A 17,757-nucleotide genomic window follows, 5' to 3' on the forward strand; every position below is an offset into this window, starting at 1 on the left:
TCTTACGATCCACAGCACAATATTTTTATGGAAACAACACACCATTAACCTATAAAGCACAAGGAAATAATAAAAGGGCAAGAATATGCATTTTCTATTCGACTAGCATTGTAATTGCAGTCTTCTTGAAAAGTATTTATATTGGGTATATATACACTCATATTTTAGTATACATGAAAAATAAAGTAACTTGATGATTTTGTGTGTATTTGGAGATTGTAAGTTAGCTAGAATGATTTATGATCTACTGAAAGTAAATCAAAGTATAACCCATTGTGTACCATACTTTTCCAATTACTCTATATTTAAATAAAGTAATTCTAGAAGGCTGTTTCTTTCCATTGTGACTTCAATCAAAGTAAGCAGAATTTGGATTGAGACAGAGTGCTGGAAGTCTGGAGGATTACTTTTAAAGAGTTATACTACAGATATTTCAAAAAGTTCTAATATTTTCATGCATCCATCATGGGTTATCAAACATTAATTTTAATGTATCAATCATGGATTCTCAAAGATGTATTGAATGGGCGACTCACAGGAAGATACTAAGTGAAGAATACACAAGAAAATCATAATGTGGTGTTAATGGATAATTTTTGATCTTGGTAAGTGGGGACTTATATGTTTATAATAGCCATCACACTTAATGGAATCTAGGAACATAAATCCCTGAAGACAATGACTATGTATCTTTCAACATTGTCAGTTACTTCTGAGTCACTCTGATGCCTAAATACTGAACCTTGTTAAATACAGTCCTTCGCAATATAGCAATTACAGAAATGCATACCTTGCACAGTTAGATGCACCTGCATTGTCCTCGGTGTATGTTGAGTCTGAACAGAACACGTGTATGGGCCATCGTCTGTCACATCTACATTCTGTATCTGGAGGCTGTAGTCCCTTTTATTCAATGTTGAAATTGAAACTCGAGGATCCACGGACCACTTATCGCCTCCCGCAAAAATAATACTTGACCGGTTCAGCCAGGCACCCTTTGAAGCTCCATCTTCCAAATAACACCTACAAATTACCAGAGACAGAACACTATTAATCAAAATGAAAATGAAAGACAACATTAGCTTTGTTCTGAGTGCATTTCCATATGTTGAATTATAGCACTGTATCAAATACAAACATCAGACATAAATGCAGAAAATATGAACATTTGAGCACACTGGTACATCTTCCATTCCCAATGCAAATGTGAAGCAATACCTGCATACAGTTTTTGTTTTGTTTTAAATGTGTGTGTGTGTGTGTGTGTGTGTGTGTGTGTGTGTGTTTTAACTTGGAGCCAGTCAAAATCCTTTTTCACTCTGATTGGATGACAATTAAATTTAAATAAAGTTAAATTCCTTAAAATAATAATTTCATCATTAAAACATTTTTTCTTTGAAATTATAAGAAGTAGAAAAGGTCCACGAGTTAGACTGTTTTAACCAAATCCAATTCTAATATAATATACTAGATACTAAATAGAAAGCATAGAATAGTACCATATCATGTTTATTATGCATTTAAAGAGTGGTAAGCCTGTACACTGAAACTATAAACTGCATTTTACTGATAAGATTGCTGTTGTAAGTGAAGGAGACAAGACATTAGTAGCAAATACTTGCTTTCTTCTCAATAAGCCGACCAACAGTCTTTCCAGGAAGCATTCATTTATCCAACAAACATTTATGAGGCTTCTACTATTTATGGATTTAAAAATGGTATTGCCCTCGCTCTCCAAAACTTTAAGTCTAGTAAGGAAGACAATCAGGCAACCAATCAATGATAGACAAAGAATTATTTGATTCAATCAGGCACAAGTTATAAAAAAGAACTAACTGACTCAGAAGGGGTATTAGGGGTATAGAATAGGCTTTATGGAATAGAAAATGCCTTGAATAAAGAGGCAAGGAGTGGGAGACATGACATTTAGACAGAGGTGCCATGTGTGGGTAACACCAGAGAAAAGTGTGAGAGAGAAAGCCACACACTTCAAAGACAAACAAGCATTGAGTACAGGGTGGGAGGGTGAGAGATGAAACTGGGAAGGTAAACTAAAGCCAGATGATCATAGAAAGGGTGATGACAATTAGTAGACTTTAAGGTCAATTCTGAAGCCATTTATTCAAAGTTGTATTTTATAACAAGATTCAAAAATATAGCTTTGTACCTAATAGAAGTCAGACATCATGATTTACAACAGAAGGCTGCTGTGGTCATATGTCAGTGATTTTGCTGAAGCCTGGAATTCTATGTTTCATCTTGGAAATGTTCTGATACAAATTAAAGACTGGTTTTCTTAAATGAGTACAAAGCACAGCTACAGAATGAAAATACACATACATCGAAATAGTTTGACAGCATTTCTACAGAACACCTTGGGGGATTGAACACAGTGTTTGAGATTGCTACAAAATTGCAAGCTGAATGCAACAGGGTAGGCTGCTGCCAACTGTATAAAACTAATCAGTGGGTGAAAAAATAAGGAATAAGGTACACTGCAGAATCTAATTTGCAGTCAGCTTTGCCATCTACAGAATCCAAACTAGTAAAGTCATAAAGGTCATTGTTAATTGAAAAGCTTTTCCTTATGTAATTAATGAAGAAAATAAACCCCACTTTAATGACATAATTAAACAATTATGGTATATTGTCATTCCTAATGATATGCAGAAAGAAGATAGAGGGGACATATTTCCCATTTCACAAGATCACGTGTCTACTCCTATAGGATAGAACACTGAATTATCATTACTAGGACTGTGGTCATTACAATGCTTGTATGTAATACATGGGTTCATCAAGTGTTTCTGTGTGACCTCTGCATTCATGGCCTTCACACATTATCCTATCTGATGCTCATTTACAACCCTCTGGGGTATGGATTGTTATGCCCAATTCATCACTAGAAAATAAATGGAATGTTTAGGTTAAATGACTTGCCCAAGCCACACTATTAGTGGGTGACTAAGTGGAATTCATAATCAAGTCTTATATTTCTATATTCAGTGTCCTTGCCTCTGTAATGTAGATCAAAGACTTCTAAAATAGGTTTCAGAAATGGAAAGATGATCAGAATGTTGCAGAAATTACTGCAAGTAATTTCTTATTTACTAAATGTGACCAACTGTTTAACCTGTCCAATTCTAAAGGAAGCAGAAAATTAATTATTAATGCATGTTCTACCATGAAAGTTTGATTTAGAGCACTCTGCTGGGTATTTTCCTTTCCCTTGAGGCAGGAACAGCTTTATCTTTATTTGGGGAGGTATCAGGAAGAGCACAGAGATTAACTAGCCTTTAGATACTGGAGCTTTCATAGACCAAATCTGGGTTATAACTCCTGGTCTTAGTGTGAGCACTATTCCTGTTCTGGTATATTAGGGATCATCAGGGAAGAGCAGAATTTAACTTCTTCCCTGTGAAAAATGAAAAGGGAGCTTTTTTATGTCTCCTTGGTTGGATAACTATATTTCACAATTGTTATTGGTCCTGATCCAAAGCTTTTCAAGACATACATTTAGAAGACCCTTGAATGAGACTCAACTAAAAAACAAAAACAAAAACAAAAAAATTTTGTATGACTTCCTCGGATTTCTATAGCAGTATTCTCAAATGACACTATAGAGTTACAATTTAAATAACTCAAATGACCATAATGGAGTTTTACAAATTGGGAACAGCAAGATCTAGGAATGGCTTCTATTTTATGAAATCACAAGATGCTTATATAGAGACATAGAGTTTTAAGGTGAACTATGACATGACTATATCAAATATATGAAATAGGTCAAATACGCACATAAGTTTCCTTAATTGTAAAAACTACATCTTCTTTTTTTTTTTTTGTTATTTCTTTTTTTCCCCCAATTTATTTATTTTCAGAAAAACAGTATTCATTATTTTTTCACCACACCCAGTGCTCCATGCAAGCCGTGCCCTCTATAATACCCACCACCTGGTACCCCAACCTCCCACGCCCCCGCCACTTCAAACCCCTCAGATTGTTTTTCAGAGTCCATAGTCTCTCATGGTTCACCTCCCCTTCCAATTTACCCAAATTCCCTACTCCTCTCTAACGCCCCTTGTCCTCCATGCTATTTGTTATGCTCCACAAATAAGTGAAACCATATGATAATTGACTCTCTCTGCTTGACTTATTTCACTCAGCATAATCTCTTCCAGTCCTGTCCATGTTGCTACAAAAGTTGGGTATTCATCCTTTCTGATGGAGGCATAATACTCCATAGTGTATATGGACCACATCTTCCTTATCCATTCATCCGTTGAAGGGCATTGGTTCTTTCCATAGTTTGGCGACCGTGGCCATTGCTGCTATAAACATTGGGATACAGATGGCCCTTCTTTTCACGACATCTCTATCTTTGGGGTAAATACTCAGGAGTGCAATTGCAGGGTCATAGGGAAGCTCTATTTTTAATTTCTTGAGGAATCTCCACACTGTTCTCCAAAGAGGCTGTACCAACTTGCATTCCCACCGGAATGGGAGAAGATATTTGCAAATGACAGTACAGACAAAAGGTTGATATCCAGGATCTATAATGAACTCCTCAAACTCAACACACATGAAACAGGCAAACACATCAAAAAATGGGCAGAAGATATGAACAGACATTTCTCCAATCAAGACATACAAATGGCTATCAGACACATGAAAAAATGTTCATCATCATTAGCCCTCAGGGAGATTCAAATTAAAACCACATTGAGATATCACCTTACACCAGTTAGAATGGCCAAAGTTAACTAAACAGGAAACAACATGTGTTGGAGAGGATGTGGAGAAAGGGGAACCCTCTTACACTGTTGGTGGGAATGCAAGTTGGTGCAGCCTCTTTGGAAAACTACATCTTCTACCTCCTCTTTGTTCTTCATATCTACCCTAGTTTTGTGGGGGTTTTTTTTCTTTACAATAGAAAGAGATACTCTCTGACATGTATATAATGTAGTAAGAAGGAATTCTGGAAGGAAGGAAGATATTCAGGGTATGGCAAAGTAGTGCAGGTGGTAGGGAGGCGTAAAAGAAGTATGAGAAGTGGTAATAATTTAGTTTTGCACTCTTCAGGCACCAAAAAACATTTTTCTGGGTTTAAGAATTCTAATGTCTAAAAATATAAATATGGTGGAATCCTGGCACATACAAAATTCATAATTTAGAAAGGATGATAAAGTATATTCATGAATGGCCATCATGCAGAATAGGAAGTGAAAATATAATAATTAAATTATTATTATAATTGGATTATTGCAATTGCCTCAGAGTTTCGGGTTTCTGCCCTTGACATCTGTAGTGTAGTTTATTCTCTCTACAATAAATAGAATAAACTTTTTAGAGTTTAAGTCAGAACATCAACATGGCTTCCTACTTCATTTCTTATTTCACTCATAAGAAAAAATTTAATCCTGAGAGTGGTCAAAGATCTTATGCAATCTTCCTTTGATGCCTTTCTGACCCTACCAGCTGCTACTCTTTTCCAGTTGATTCTGTTCTAGACTACGGTCCTCTAGTTTTGTTTCCAACAAACGGGCACATGCTCTTGCCCTAGGAAGTTTGCATTTCCTCTTTCTTCTGCCTGGACCTCTCTTTCTCCAGAGAGCTGCATAACTTAATCACTATCTTCCTTAGGTCTTCACTGAAGTTTCTAATATATTAAATAGCAAAAATAATAACACTGCTACACTCCTATGAAATGCATGATCTGTTTAGTTGCTGGGTTATTTTCTGCCTCTCCTTGCTAGAAGTAACATTCAGGACCTTTGTTTGGTTATTTCTGTGCATTCCAAGGGCCCACAAATAATTGAAAATAAATATAAATATTTGCTGAATGGATGAATGAAGGCAAAAATTAAGATAGTTTTAAAAGAAGAAACAATATGGTAAAGTAAATCAGAATTTCCAAAGTACAACCTAGTTGGGAAAGCAAAGTCATGCCCACATTAATGTATGATAACATATAATTAAATGCATATATATGTCCTACAAACAGTGACTGATCTATGATACAGAAGATGCACTAAGCAATCTGAGATAGTGGGCGGGGAACCATGTTCTGTGAAGAGAGCAAAGTGGTAGGTAAGGGGCAGACGGGAGCTGGGCTCAGAACTATTGAAATAAGAAAGAACTACATTTGACTCTGTATTTCAGGAACCACTTGAACTCATTGAAAATTCTGCTTTGTATGTGCTAGACACTTTGTTAGGCACTTACAATCATTATCCTATTTAATCTTCACATAACCGTATAAAAGCCAGATACCATTATCTTCATTTTAATAATGGAGAAACAAAGGCACTGAAGATTTATATCTTGAATGAAGCCAGTTGGTTTGCATTCAACCATGCTGACAGACTATGTTACACATTCCTAGAGTCATACAGCAGCCAGGGTGAGGGACTGTCCCACTACAGGATGGAAGAATTAATGAGTGAGGGAGAGGTTGGTGAGGTAAAGACAGATCATTAATGGGGCAGGATGAAGCAATAATTCTTGGGTCACAGACTTGGATCTTTTTCCTCTCTGGACTCCAAAATGGAAAATTTTAACAGTTAGTGATCTTAGGATCCCTCTGAGGTACAGATAATGAAATAATCTGAATAAAAATGTTTAATAATGAATATATCCTTTAATTGAACATAGCATGGCTTTTCCTGAAAGTTTTTTTTTTCTCTTTTCCACTTAAAAAATCTGCTAGACTACCTACTTCATTGGGAGATGAGTGAAACAGTTCCAAAAATACATTTTTCCCCAGAAGCTGTGTTAACACCATGCCAAATATCATGACAAATACTTAAATTTTGAGTCAATCATCTGGATGTTTTATAATCATAGTTCCAAACATCTGGTTGCTGAAAAATGTACAAAAAATAACCTGAATACTTAATTTTGTTTCAGGGTTGTTAATTATATAAACCCGGGCTTAAGATAGTTAGTGCTTTTCTAATAAGAACAGCATTGATGTTTTTCAACTCTTTCGAGGAGTTCCTTTATAAATGACACTACTCCACACTATTAGGCAGGTCCTGATCTGGGTGGTATAAAGTCCCATTTGGTGAACCTCAAGTTGATCAAAATGATGTTGGAACAATTCTAACAGACTCTGTAATAATACTTCCTGTGATGATTAAATCTGAAAGGTGGATATCAGAAAATGTGATGGAAATTAGCATATTTGGGGCTATTTAATATTTTTAAAAGCTCTATTAAGAAAAAAAGCCTATGGCTGCTGAGGATTGATTTTTTTTTCTTTCATATCTCTAATTCTCTGTAACACATTCCAAAAACATAAGCCTTAGTACCATTACCAGTACTCCACACAGCAGGATTTATTCAGCTCTATGGAAAGAGACCAGCTTTTCATAAGACACGTTGATTAATGAAAGCTCCTTTTAAAGGTACTAATTAATAAAAGAGAAAAGTGCTATTTCCCTTGGATTCAAAGCTAAACCATGTGAAAATGATATTCCTGTGAAGAAGCTGGCCAGCTACCTTCACAGCTGTCTTTTCATTGTATCACAAAGTTCTAAATTTGACAGGAAGGCTTTCAAAAGCATAAAGAGAAAAGAGAAAAACAAAAAATTCACAACCCCATACAATCACCATGCTAATTCCTCATACAAAGAGTTTTGATATCCTGGCTTCCAGGCCAAAATCAAGTAAAGGAAGTAAAGCAGAGATTAAATAGATCAGAGCAATCCCCTCTCCTACTTGCCTTTGTGTGTAAGGCACTCCCTTCTTAATGTCTTTGATGGTGGTTATTTTCTAAGCACGATATCACAGATATGGATATGAATAGACATATAGGTACACATATATGTGTATAACATGTAAATTATATTATATAATGTTTGCTCGATAATAATATTACATATAACAGTAGTTTGATTTACGAATTCCAGAGCTCCTTTACTACTACTATAGTAGAAACTGCTCTGGGGCAGAAACAAATCTTATTATCTTTCTATTTTGGCATGTGCAGGGAATGTGAGATTTTGTCAAGGGAAATCCACAAAATCAGCAATTTGTCCAATGAGTTTTAGTTATGTAATGAAGTACTCATCCCTATAGATGATAAGAATTATACTTTTAAATATTTTTAAGAGATATGTAAGTGAAAACACACTTCTGCAGGTAATGGCTTGGTAGTGTTGCATGTTAGCTAAAATAACTTATTAATATTACTTCTGCCATATACTGTTGTAAGCCCATTGTGTACATTTCCTCACAAAAAACTTTTAAAATAGCTACTGTCAGGTACTGTCATAATGCCGATTTTGCAAAGGAGAAAGTGAGGTATAGAGAGGGTAAGTAACTTACAGATGACTTGCTTATTGAAATTTGTAATGCATGGAAATAATTTTATTATGAAGTAATTGCATTAAATCTCCAGGCAATTATTACCTAGTTAATATTATCTACCTATATTAATATCACATGTACATTTATTTTTAGAATGGAAATAATGTCATGTTGGGCATATTTTACCTATAGTAGTGAAAAACAAAAACAAAATACCAAATAACATTGATTTCTTATTTTGCAAGAGAAATAAATCTCTTTCCTTTGTATTTCATTCTAGCACTTCTTTTTAATAGTACAGCTATATTAAAAATATCTTGGATAAGACATTGGAATTTATCAGCTACTCTCTAATTATAAAACCAAATTTTCAAACCATTTATGTATTTTAATAATGTAAATCAGAGGGGGAAAACCTGAAAATAATACTTTTTGAGTTTTATATAAAACCAAACCTAACTCCTAAAAGATGAGAACTTTAGTATGATCAAGCAAGAGGGTAAAGTCATACTTTTTAGTGTTATTTTAATGCACTATTTAGATTACTTAGATTAAATAATTTAAAACACATAAAGACACTTTTATAATCCAACATTTTCAATGCCTACAAAATCTTTAACATTTGGTTTTGGATTAATCAGTAAATTCTAAACATTAACATCAATTATTTTAACTTATAATTAAACCATGCTTTTCTATAATACCACTTTATCTTATTCTTTCCGTTGACTCATTTAAGTCAGGCTTCCATGTAAGCATATATGTCTGTGTTTTCAGGGGTCAATGCTAAGAAATGTTTAAATTTAAAGTTCTTCAGGACATTATTTGTAAATCACTCAACACATAAAATAAGTATGGATAGAGTGAAAAAGAGCTTATACATTATAACTAAAGAATATAGGGAAGTCCTTACTGAGGTCTAATTATCATCTTTTGATAATAATAATAAATCCCACTTGCTGAATGATGACTATGGGTTAAGAGGAATAGACAATGTATTATTATATGATCTCATCTAAAAATAACAAAAGCATTTTGAGAGGTAGATAAGTCTTAACTATCCCTGCATGAAGAATGGTGAATACATGAATACAGGATTTAAAAAAATATATATATATATATAATATTATATATATATAATAATATATAATAATAATATAATATAATATAATATAATATAATATAATATAATAATATTATATATATTATATATAAATATATATATATTTATATATATATATTTGTGTGTGTGTGTGTCAGAGAGAAAGAGAGAGCGAGAGAGAGCAGGGGGAATGGTAGAGGGAGAAGCAGACTCCCCACTGAGCAGGGAGCCTAATGTGGGACTCCATCCCAGGGTCTCGGGATCAGGACCGGAGCCAAAGGCAGATGCTTAACGACTGAGCCACCCAGGCACCCACGAAGGCAGGCTTGATGAATGACGCAGAGAATATAAACAGGAAGATGGGCTACATATCCAAAAAGTTCGTTTAGGACTAGCTTTGCTCAAATTTGGTTTAATCATGACTCAAATTGTAAATTTCTTTGTCTTTTCTACTTTTTTAGTTTTTGAGTTCAGCTAAACCAGCGTGCTTTCTCCCACATGGACTTGAATGTGAGCTATTTGGATCTGGAAGGACTTCAAATTTTCTGCTAACTGGCAGGTGCTCTGAACCGCTGTGGGGAGAATTTGTCTGCAGTACTGTCTACCCAGCAGCTGCTTCCTGGAGAAGTTGGACTTTCACCTCCGGAGCTATAAAAAGGAATGAATACTACATTCAAAATGCATGCAGGAGATGTTTAAAATAGCAGTATCAGAGAGGGAGAAAGCAATCAGGCCTGGAGAAGTGACCGAGATAAAGCTCTAAGGTCTTGGCAAACCTCTCTATTACATCCTCTTTGGGATGGAGCCAGGTAGAGACACCTCATTCTCAAAACAAGAGGAAAAACAAAATGGAATTCTATACTAAAAACAGTATCAGCAATTCTACTCCCTCCCATCAACGACCTTTCTGTTTAAGTCATTTAGAAAGTATTCTATTTGCAGATAAATATAGATGATAAAATAAGAAGTACCAAATGGATATACAGTAAAGTTGTAAATTTACCTCTTTGTCAAACTAATTAAGTATACTCTTCTTTACAACATCAGTGAATACACAAATTTAGCAAACAAAAAACTTATAAAAGTTATTCTTTTTTCTCTCTTTCTCTCTGCTTGTGTTGGTCTTCAAACATTTTGCTGGTCACTCTTGGATTTTTCTTCTTGCATTTTTTTCCTAATAAAAGTATTCTGAGCACAAATTTTATTTTATGAATAAAGAATGGCTATATAGCACAATTAATTAAAGCCAGCCTTGCAATCATTAACTAAAGTAGCCATTAATCCATATTTATCTGTCCTCTCTTGAGGAAATTGACTAAACCATATTTCAGTATGAGCTATGCCTTAAAATATAAATTAGGAAATGTGCCCCAGAGGGGAAAAATGAAGTAGTTACTTTTTTTTCCATCTGCTTCCTGCAAACAAATTTAAACTGATTATATTTCCTCAAAAGATGTTAAAAAGTAGTTGAAATTTAAATCTTTGCTTGATCACATGGACAAATCTTTGAAAGGAAGCATAGTGTAGTGATTTATTATAGTTTATATTGGAGTTCCCAAATACCAGTTTTCTTGTGTACTAGCTGTGGAACATCAAACAAATTAATATACTTCAATTTTCTCACCTGTAAAAGGGGGTTAGTAAAATTATTGATCTGACGAGATTGCTATGATGATCATATTAGTTTGTTTAAGGTGTTCAGGATGGAGAGAGTTATGTGATAAGTGTAATTAAGAGAAAGCTTTATAAACTACCTTCCTATAGGTAGCTTTGTCTAAAAACAAAACAAACTACTACTAACATCACCACCAACAAAAAAAAAACCCCTGTGATATGAGGCGTAAGAGGGAGAAGGGAAAAACTGGCATTTATAGGGCCGGACTTGATACAGCCAAACATTATTTACTACGTAGTCAAAGCAGAAATAATTTTACAGATAAAGGAATCAAACCTTAAAGTACTTCTCCTATTTTACCATCTTTGAACTTCCAGAAAGACCTTTTTTTTTTTTTTCCTTTTTACTTCTCCATTTTATAAGCAGAACGTATAGAAAAAGAGAGCTTTGGCGTTTTATATATATATATTTTTTAATTACTTTGAGACTGAACACTAATGTTTAGAAACCAGCCCCTGGTTTACTAGCTATTGTTTTTGGGCAAGTAATTGAACTTCTGTTAAAGGCTTATTTATTTGCAAAACAGAAACTGTACCACTTGTACTAAGAACTCCAGTTTTGGTATAAGATCCAAAGACCGTGTATGGGAGATAGATTTATAAAGTTATAAAACAAAATATAACTGTAAATATTTTATAATTATTACACTGCTTTATGAGTTAACTTTCCTCATAACTCTAGAACATGGCTATATGAATCTCTATTTGGAGATTATATGAGCACAATGATGTTCCCAAACTCAGCGAGATGTAAAAAAGGTTACCAACTGTTTTCCTTTTGCTTTTATGGCACAAAAAATGATTTTCTATCCTATGTAAACATTTTTTGCTTTTTTAAATTGCCACCTAAAATGTTTAACATAATCTTATCTTTTTGCAAAAAATTATAATTTCTGGTTATTATAAATATGGCTATTTTATAATAAACTCATTATTTCTCATTTTTAAATGTATCCAAGGAAATCTAAATAACACAGTGGTCTGATAATAATATCATGCATTAAAAAAATGAAACAGTTCTAATTTAAAAGAAATGCTAGGGGCGCTTGGGTGGCTCAGTGGGTTAAAGCCACTGCCTTCGGCTCAGGTCATGATCCTAGGGTCCTGGGATCGAGCCCCGCATCGGGCTCTCTGCTCAGCAGGGAGCCTGCTTCCTCCTCTCTCTCTGCCTGCCTCTCTGTCTACTTGTGATCTCTGTCTGTCAAATAAATAAATAAAATCTTAAAAAAAAAAAAAGAAATGCTATATTGTTTCTTTTTATTCTCAAACTCATATTTCCATACTACTTCTGCCATGTACTCTCATCCTAAACCAATTAAAATTTTTTTTATTTTATTGATACCTTATCTTCTCTACAATAAAACTAAACATATAAAATATGGCTATAAAAGCTCTTGGGACTGTGAGACTCTAAGTGCAAAAAATATTCTGGACGAATTTATTTTCATAATTGTTAACAGTGTATAACTAATAAAATTATTTATCACATTTTGATACATACTTTTAAACTTTTCTTTTTTACTTTGCATAGTTAATAATGGATGTCTTAATAACTTGGTTTTATTTAGATATATGAATAAACTTTCTTGCTTAAGTAGGCATACTATTTGCTTACATGAAACAGGGTCTAAAATCAATTCTGAGAAATTGTTTTCTTAAATAACACTATAAGAATGGAAAGAGTCCTGTTATAGTCATATTACTCAAATTTCTAACTCCACTGGAGTTAGTTACTAACTAACTGGAGTTAGTAATTTAATTCTTTTATAAATTCCTAATGCTCTCAGTATATAACTATTAGATTTTTCTGTAGATATGTTGGAAGCAAACTGGGAATTGAGACTTAATTTTTGTAACATGACACCCAAATCCCTTTTATAGACCTTGTTTGGATCCTGATTCAATAAACCAACTAAATAAGACATTGGTGACCCAACTAGAAAAATGTGGTTATGAACTAGATAAAAGACAACACCAAGTAATTATCATTTATTTTTTTAGATGTGATAATGACATGATATGTCCACTTTTTTAAACAGATGTATGTTGAAATAAAGAGGAACAAAATGATACAATGTCTGTGATTTGCTTTAAATCAAATCTGCTTCAGCTAAGAAAATAAGTAAAAGGAAAAAAATAGATAAAGCAAATGCAGTAAAATCTTGATAGTCATTGAAGCTGGGTAATGGGTGTTTGCTTCTACTCTTGTGTAGGCATAAAATCCCCCCTTGCATAAAATTTTTTAATAAAATTTTTCATTTTTCATTTGAAAAAAAGAAAATCATCATAAACCTTAGGGATATTTTTACTACAGTTCAAAACTTCTGGTACCTGTGAATGTTACATTTTATACCTTTTTTTTTTTCTTTTTTTTTAACTGTTAAGCTATTTAACTCCTTAAAAAACAAAAAACAAAAAACGCTGTCGGCTTATTTGCCTCTACTTTTTCTTTTTTTTAACCTCCAGCTTCTATCTACAATGGGTTAGGGGAAACAGAATTTGTGTGAGAATTATTGGAATATTAGTTTACAGATCAACTGTAGTGTCCCATAGACATTCTTTATAAAGAACATTTACATTTCAAGTATAGTTGATTTAAAAAGTCGTTTCCTTCTGTGTTAATTCTATGTTTAAAATTGCTAGAAATATGTTAAAAATAAAACTTGGGTAAGACAGGCTGTATTATAATTGCCCATGCATGTATCAGTAAACTAAAAGTATCCTGTCTCTTAATACTAATAAAAATGTCTTAATTTTGGTAAATCCCATAAGCTTGATTTTTTTTGTGTTGGTAATCTCTTGGATTTCTTTTCCTTTTGAGAAATCTAAATATACTTATTTTTTCTCTATGATCACCTGTTTTGTTATTCTTAATCTTTTGCTGCTTTAAGAAATATATGTGTGCTTCAAGAAGTGTGTGTGTGTGTGTGTGTGTGTGTGTGCGCGCGCGTGTGTATGAGAGAGAGAGAAAGAGAGAGAGAAGACATTTGGGGCTAAAATAAATCAGAAATGAAAATGAATATTTATGAGAATAGTAAATGATGACAAAATTTGAATATGTAACCAACATATAATTTATATTCATTTCATCTGAACTCTTTACTAAAGAAAGTACCAGAACCCCCCCAAATATCAATGTATTTCTTGCTTGAGAATCCATCCAGCAGTAGCATCTAGTGGACAGCTGGACCCGTCATATCTCACTGCCTGGCTGGCTCAGAAAAGCAAGTGCCTCCAAGGGATGTAAAATTCCACTGTGACTTATGCAAAGCTGAAATTTCAGCCATGAATTTCTGGCTGGACCTTTCCTTACTGAATTGCTGCATATCTTCTTATCTCCATGAATAAATCATTTCTCAAGGTCAGAATTTTGTGATTTTGCCATTACTTCCTCAAGTCACTCTAAAAAGTAAACTTAGAAAGCAAAGAAGAAAACCACCACTATACCACTCTTTAAAAACAGGTGACCTGGAATCTGGGGAAATGCTATGTGGTTTCTTCAAGGATAATTGTACCCCAAATTTAGAACCACATGGGGTTGAATCACAATTCTTCCTGACACTTACTAGCCTTAGAAATTTGGGCACTATTCAATTTTTTTTAAACCTTCTCATTTGATTTTTTAAAATCAGGATAGTAATACCTACTTGAAAAAGCTATTTGATGACGATTAACTGAAGTGTCCCAGGTGACAAGACCTAACACCAAACCTTAGATGTTATTTCTTTGGGAAGTTCCTCCCGACATCTCTATTCCAGCCCTTACACATGTTTAATGGAACTCTCTTAGAGCTTGCATTGCCCTCAGCACATTAACAATCTTGCTTTATTAACCCACACTGTAAAACTGTTTGTTTAAACCATTTATCGACTCTGCTAAACTATAAAGGACCCTGGTTGACTTATTCATTGTGAGGTCCAGAAAATGAGTACAGTATCCATCACATAGTGTTTTAAACAACAGCAACAAAAATGTGTGTGAGTGTGTGTGTGTTTTGAATACTATGAGAACCCTAAATAAAATATGGTGCGAATGGTGCATAAAAGAGGAGAAATCAAACTGCCAGAAACAAGAACAGGGTGGGAATAGGTCAAGGAATAAGGTCAGGGCGTAGTACAAGAGGTAGCACTAACACTCACCTTTTCACCTTACCCCTGTTGTACGTTAATTCCTTTGTTCTTGGTTATCTTAAATCAAAACACACACAGAAAACTCTGGATTTCCTCTATGGTTCAAAATAGAATATATCGTTTGGAACAAATGGGCATGTCCACTGTTGACAGTGTTTATTGTTTCTGCCTTATGCTATAAAAATAAGGATAATACAAAAATTCTAGCTTCCATGTACTGAAAGAGGAAATGTTATTTGTCTCAGCAAAAGAAATTGAAGTCACTCATATGGTAATATTTTCTTTCCTAAATTTCTGGAGCAGGTGAGAAAAACTCAGGGGCCAGGTTAAATAAAAGGTGGGTGAGAAGTAGTCATAAAGAAAATGCACTTAATAAAAACAAATATTTTGTCTAAACATGAGAAAGCCTTATTCATTTGGTTTTTATTTGAGCAGAATGATATGATATTTTTAATTATTATTCTTACAAATACAAAACAGGTTTTTAAATTTTCATTTGATAATCTACAGACATATTCTTGGTTAAATATTATTACTGTTTGTATCATTTAGTTCAGACTTCTTAGTTTGGGACAGTAAGTCTTCCGTTTCTTAGCCAAAAAAACATGGCATTCACCGCCCTTAAATTTATCTGTATTTTCTTGCTGAACATACTAGTAATTGCTTTTAGTATAATTTGTAGTTAACATAATATGTATTTGGGGAACATATTTATACCTAATAAATATATGGCAATAATAAATTAGAGAAAGAAGAGAATGGATATTGAGTGCTTTTTAAAATTAGAATTATAATTAATTTAGAATTCTTTATAAGAATTATATAAGTGCCCCTTAAATAAGTGCCCCTTAACATTTTAAGGGTTACTACACTTGAAATTCTTTGTATTTCAAATATTTTCATCTTCAAAGACTCTGTTTAACTCTTGAACTGGTTTCTTATGTAAGGAACTCCTTACCTTTTATTCTATGATTCTATGGCTACCTTAGCCATTAATCTCTTATGAGAAGCTGTCAAAATCTTTTATGAAAATCGGAGCATACTGTGTCCACTTTTCTTATCTTTCACACTGCCTTATTTTCAAGCAACCCAGCAAGTTAGTTAAGCACAAACTGCCTTGTAAAAATCATGTTTGAAATACAGCCACACTTCCCTCAGCTTTTATTCTGTTACCAGTATTTCACAATTGTCTTTGCAATCAATACTGAGCGCACGGGGTTATTGTTCCCCAGCTTGCTTGTCTCCTGAGCTCCTTAATCTAAGACTGTCTTCTGAATCAAAGGGACTTCATATATGTCAGGCTGTATATACACACACATCTTTTTCTCTCTCTCTAATTGGTCTCTAATTATGAGCCTTTGAAAGAAGCCATTGTATTTTCCTCTTTGCTTTCTATAAAGCATCAGCTTATCATATGCATGTTTCCAGGATTTCAAATCAGCACCTATACTTTACTTTTCATGTACTAGTACAAAAGAAAAAAAAAAGATGATTTATAAAATAAATATAGTACTTTATGGAGACCTAAAATATTTTAAAATGGCATCTTATTAAATCCAAAGTAAATGAATGTACTAATTTTCCTTTGAAACATATACCGAAACAATAATTAAAGGAAACCATTTTTGAAAAAGTATACTTTTGATTTTGCCAACCCCGAAATTTTCTTACAAACAATGGGAAACATTTGTCTTTCATCTTCAGTAATGATTGACAGTCACCGCTACCTAACAAATGCTCAGTGACTCTTGTGAAATGAGTTATTAATGCACAGGCAACAGAGTAAGCAAATCACCAATAGTCCTACTAATTAAACTCCACTTTGTATTTAAATACAGAAAAAAAAGTTGAGTCTCAGATACACCTTCTTTCCTCTATTTGTCTACTCTTATTGGGAAATAACTTCAATATATTGGGAAACTTCAATATATTGGGAAATAACTTCAAGATTTTTATTTTGAGGCAGAGCCTGAGTCAATTCCCATTTCAACTCCCTCAAAAATTTTTCTTACAAATTCTGTCTGTGCAAGTATATGAGAAAATTAAAAGACAGATAAAAAGAGTATTTCCTTACTTTCAATGACTTTACAATAAAGAATGGAGAATATGCAAAATATTTACACCATGATAGACGGGATAGAAGTACCTCAACAGATTCAGTGGTTTATAGAACGTCAAGAAGATACAGATTGCTCTCACTGCGTTAAAATAATTAGGGAAACTACCTAGAAGATCGGGATGCAAGATGTTTTTTTATAGAAAAGGATCATTTACAGAGTTAGAAAGGAAACAGATAAGAGCTGTCAACAAAACAGTCCTCAACAGAAGAGAACAACAGAAGCACAGGTAGAGTACAAAACAGGGAGGGAGGTTATAGGGTGGCGTGCAATCTGTTTGACTGAGTAAGACTATAAGAGACAAGTGGGGAATAAGTTTCCAAAATTCACCTAGAGGTAAATGACAGATGACTCTAAATACCAACCTACAGATTTTGGAACAATTTCTATAGGCAATAAAGATGTTTAAGTGTAGATAAGG

The 17,757-nt window shown here is 33.7% G+C and overlaps 1 protein-coding gene across 1 annotated transcript in view; it reads right to left on the reverse strand.

Moving 5' to 3' along the window:
• NEGR1 (neuronal growth regulator 1) overlaps positions 1–17,757 on the reverse strand; it is an 855,541-nt gene that overhangs the window by 500,419 nt on the left and 337,365 nt on the right. Inside the window, exon 2 of the mRNA XM_044238470.1 lies at positions 791–1,023. Within this exon, the coding sequence (XP_044094405.1) occupies positions 791–1,023 (233 nt within the window). The remainder of the gene's footprint in view (positions 1–790; positions 1,024–17,757) is intronic.

This window comes from Neovison vison, chromosome 2 (genome assembly GCF_020171115.1).
Source record: "Neovison vison isolate M4711 chromosome 2, ASM_NN_V1, whole genome shotgun sequence".
Classification (NCBI taxonomy): domain Eukaryota; kingdom Metazoa; phylum Chordata; class Mammalia; order Carnivora; family Mustelidae; genus Neogale; species Neogale vison.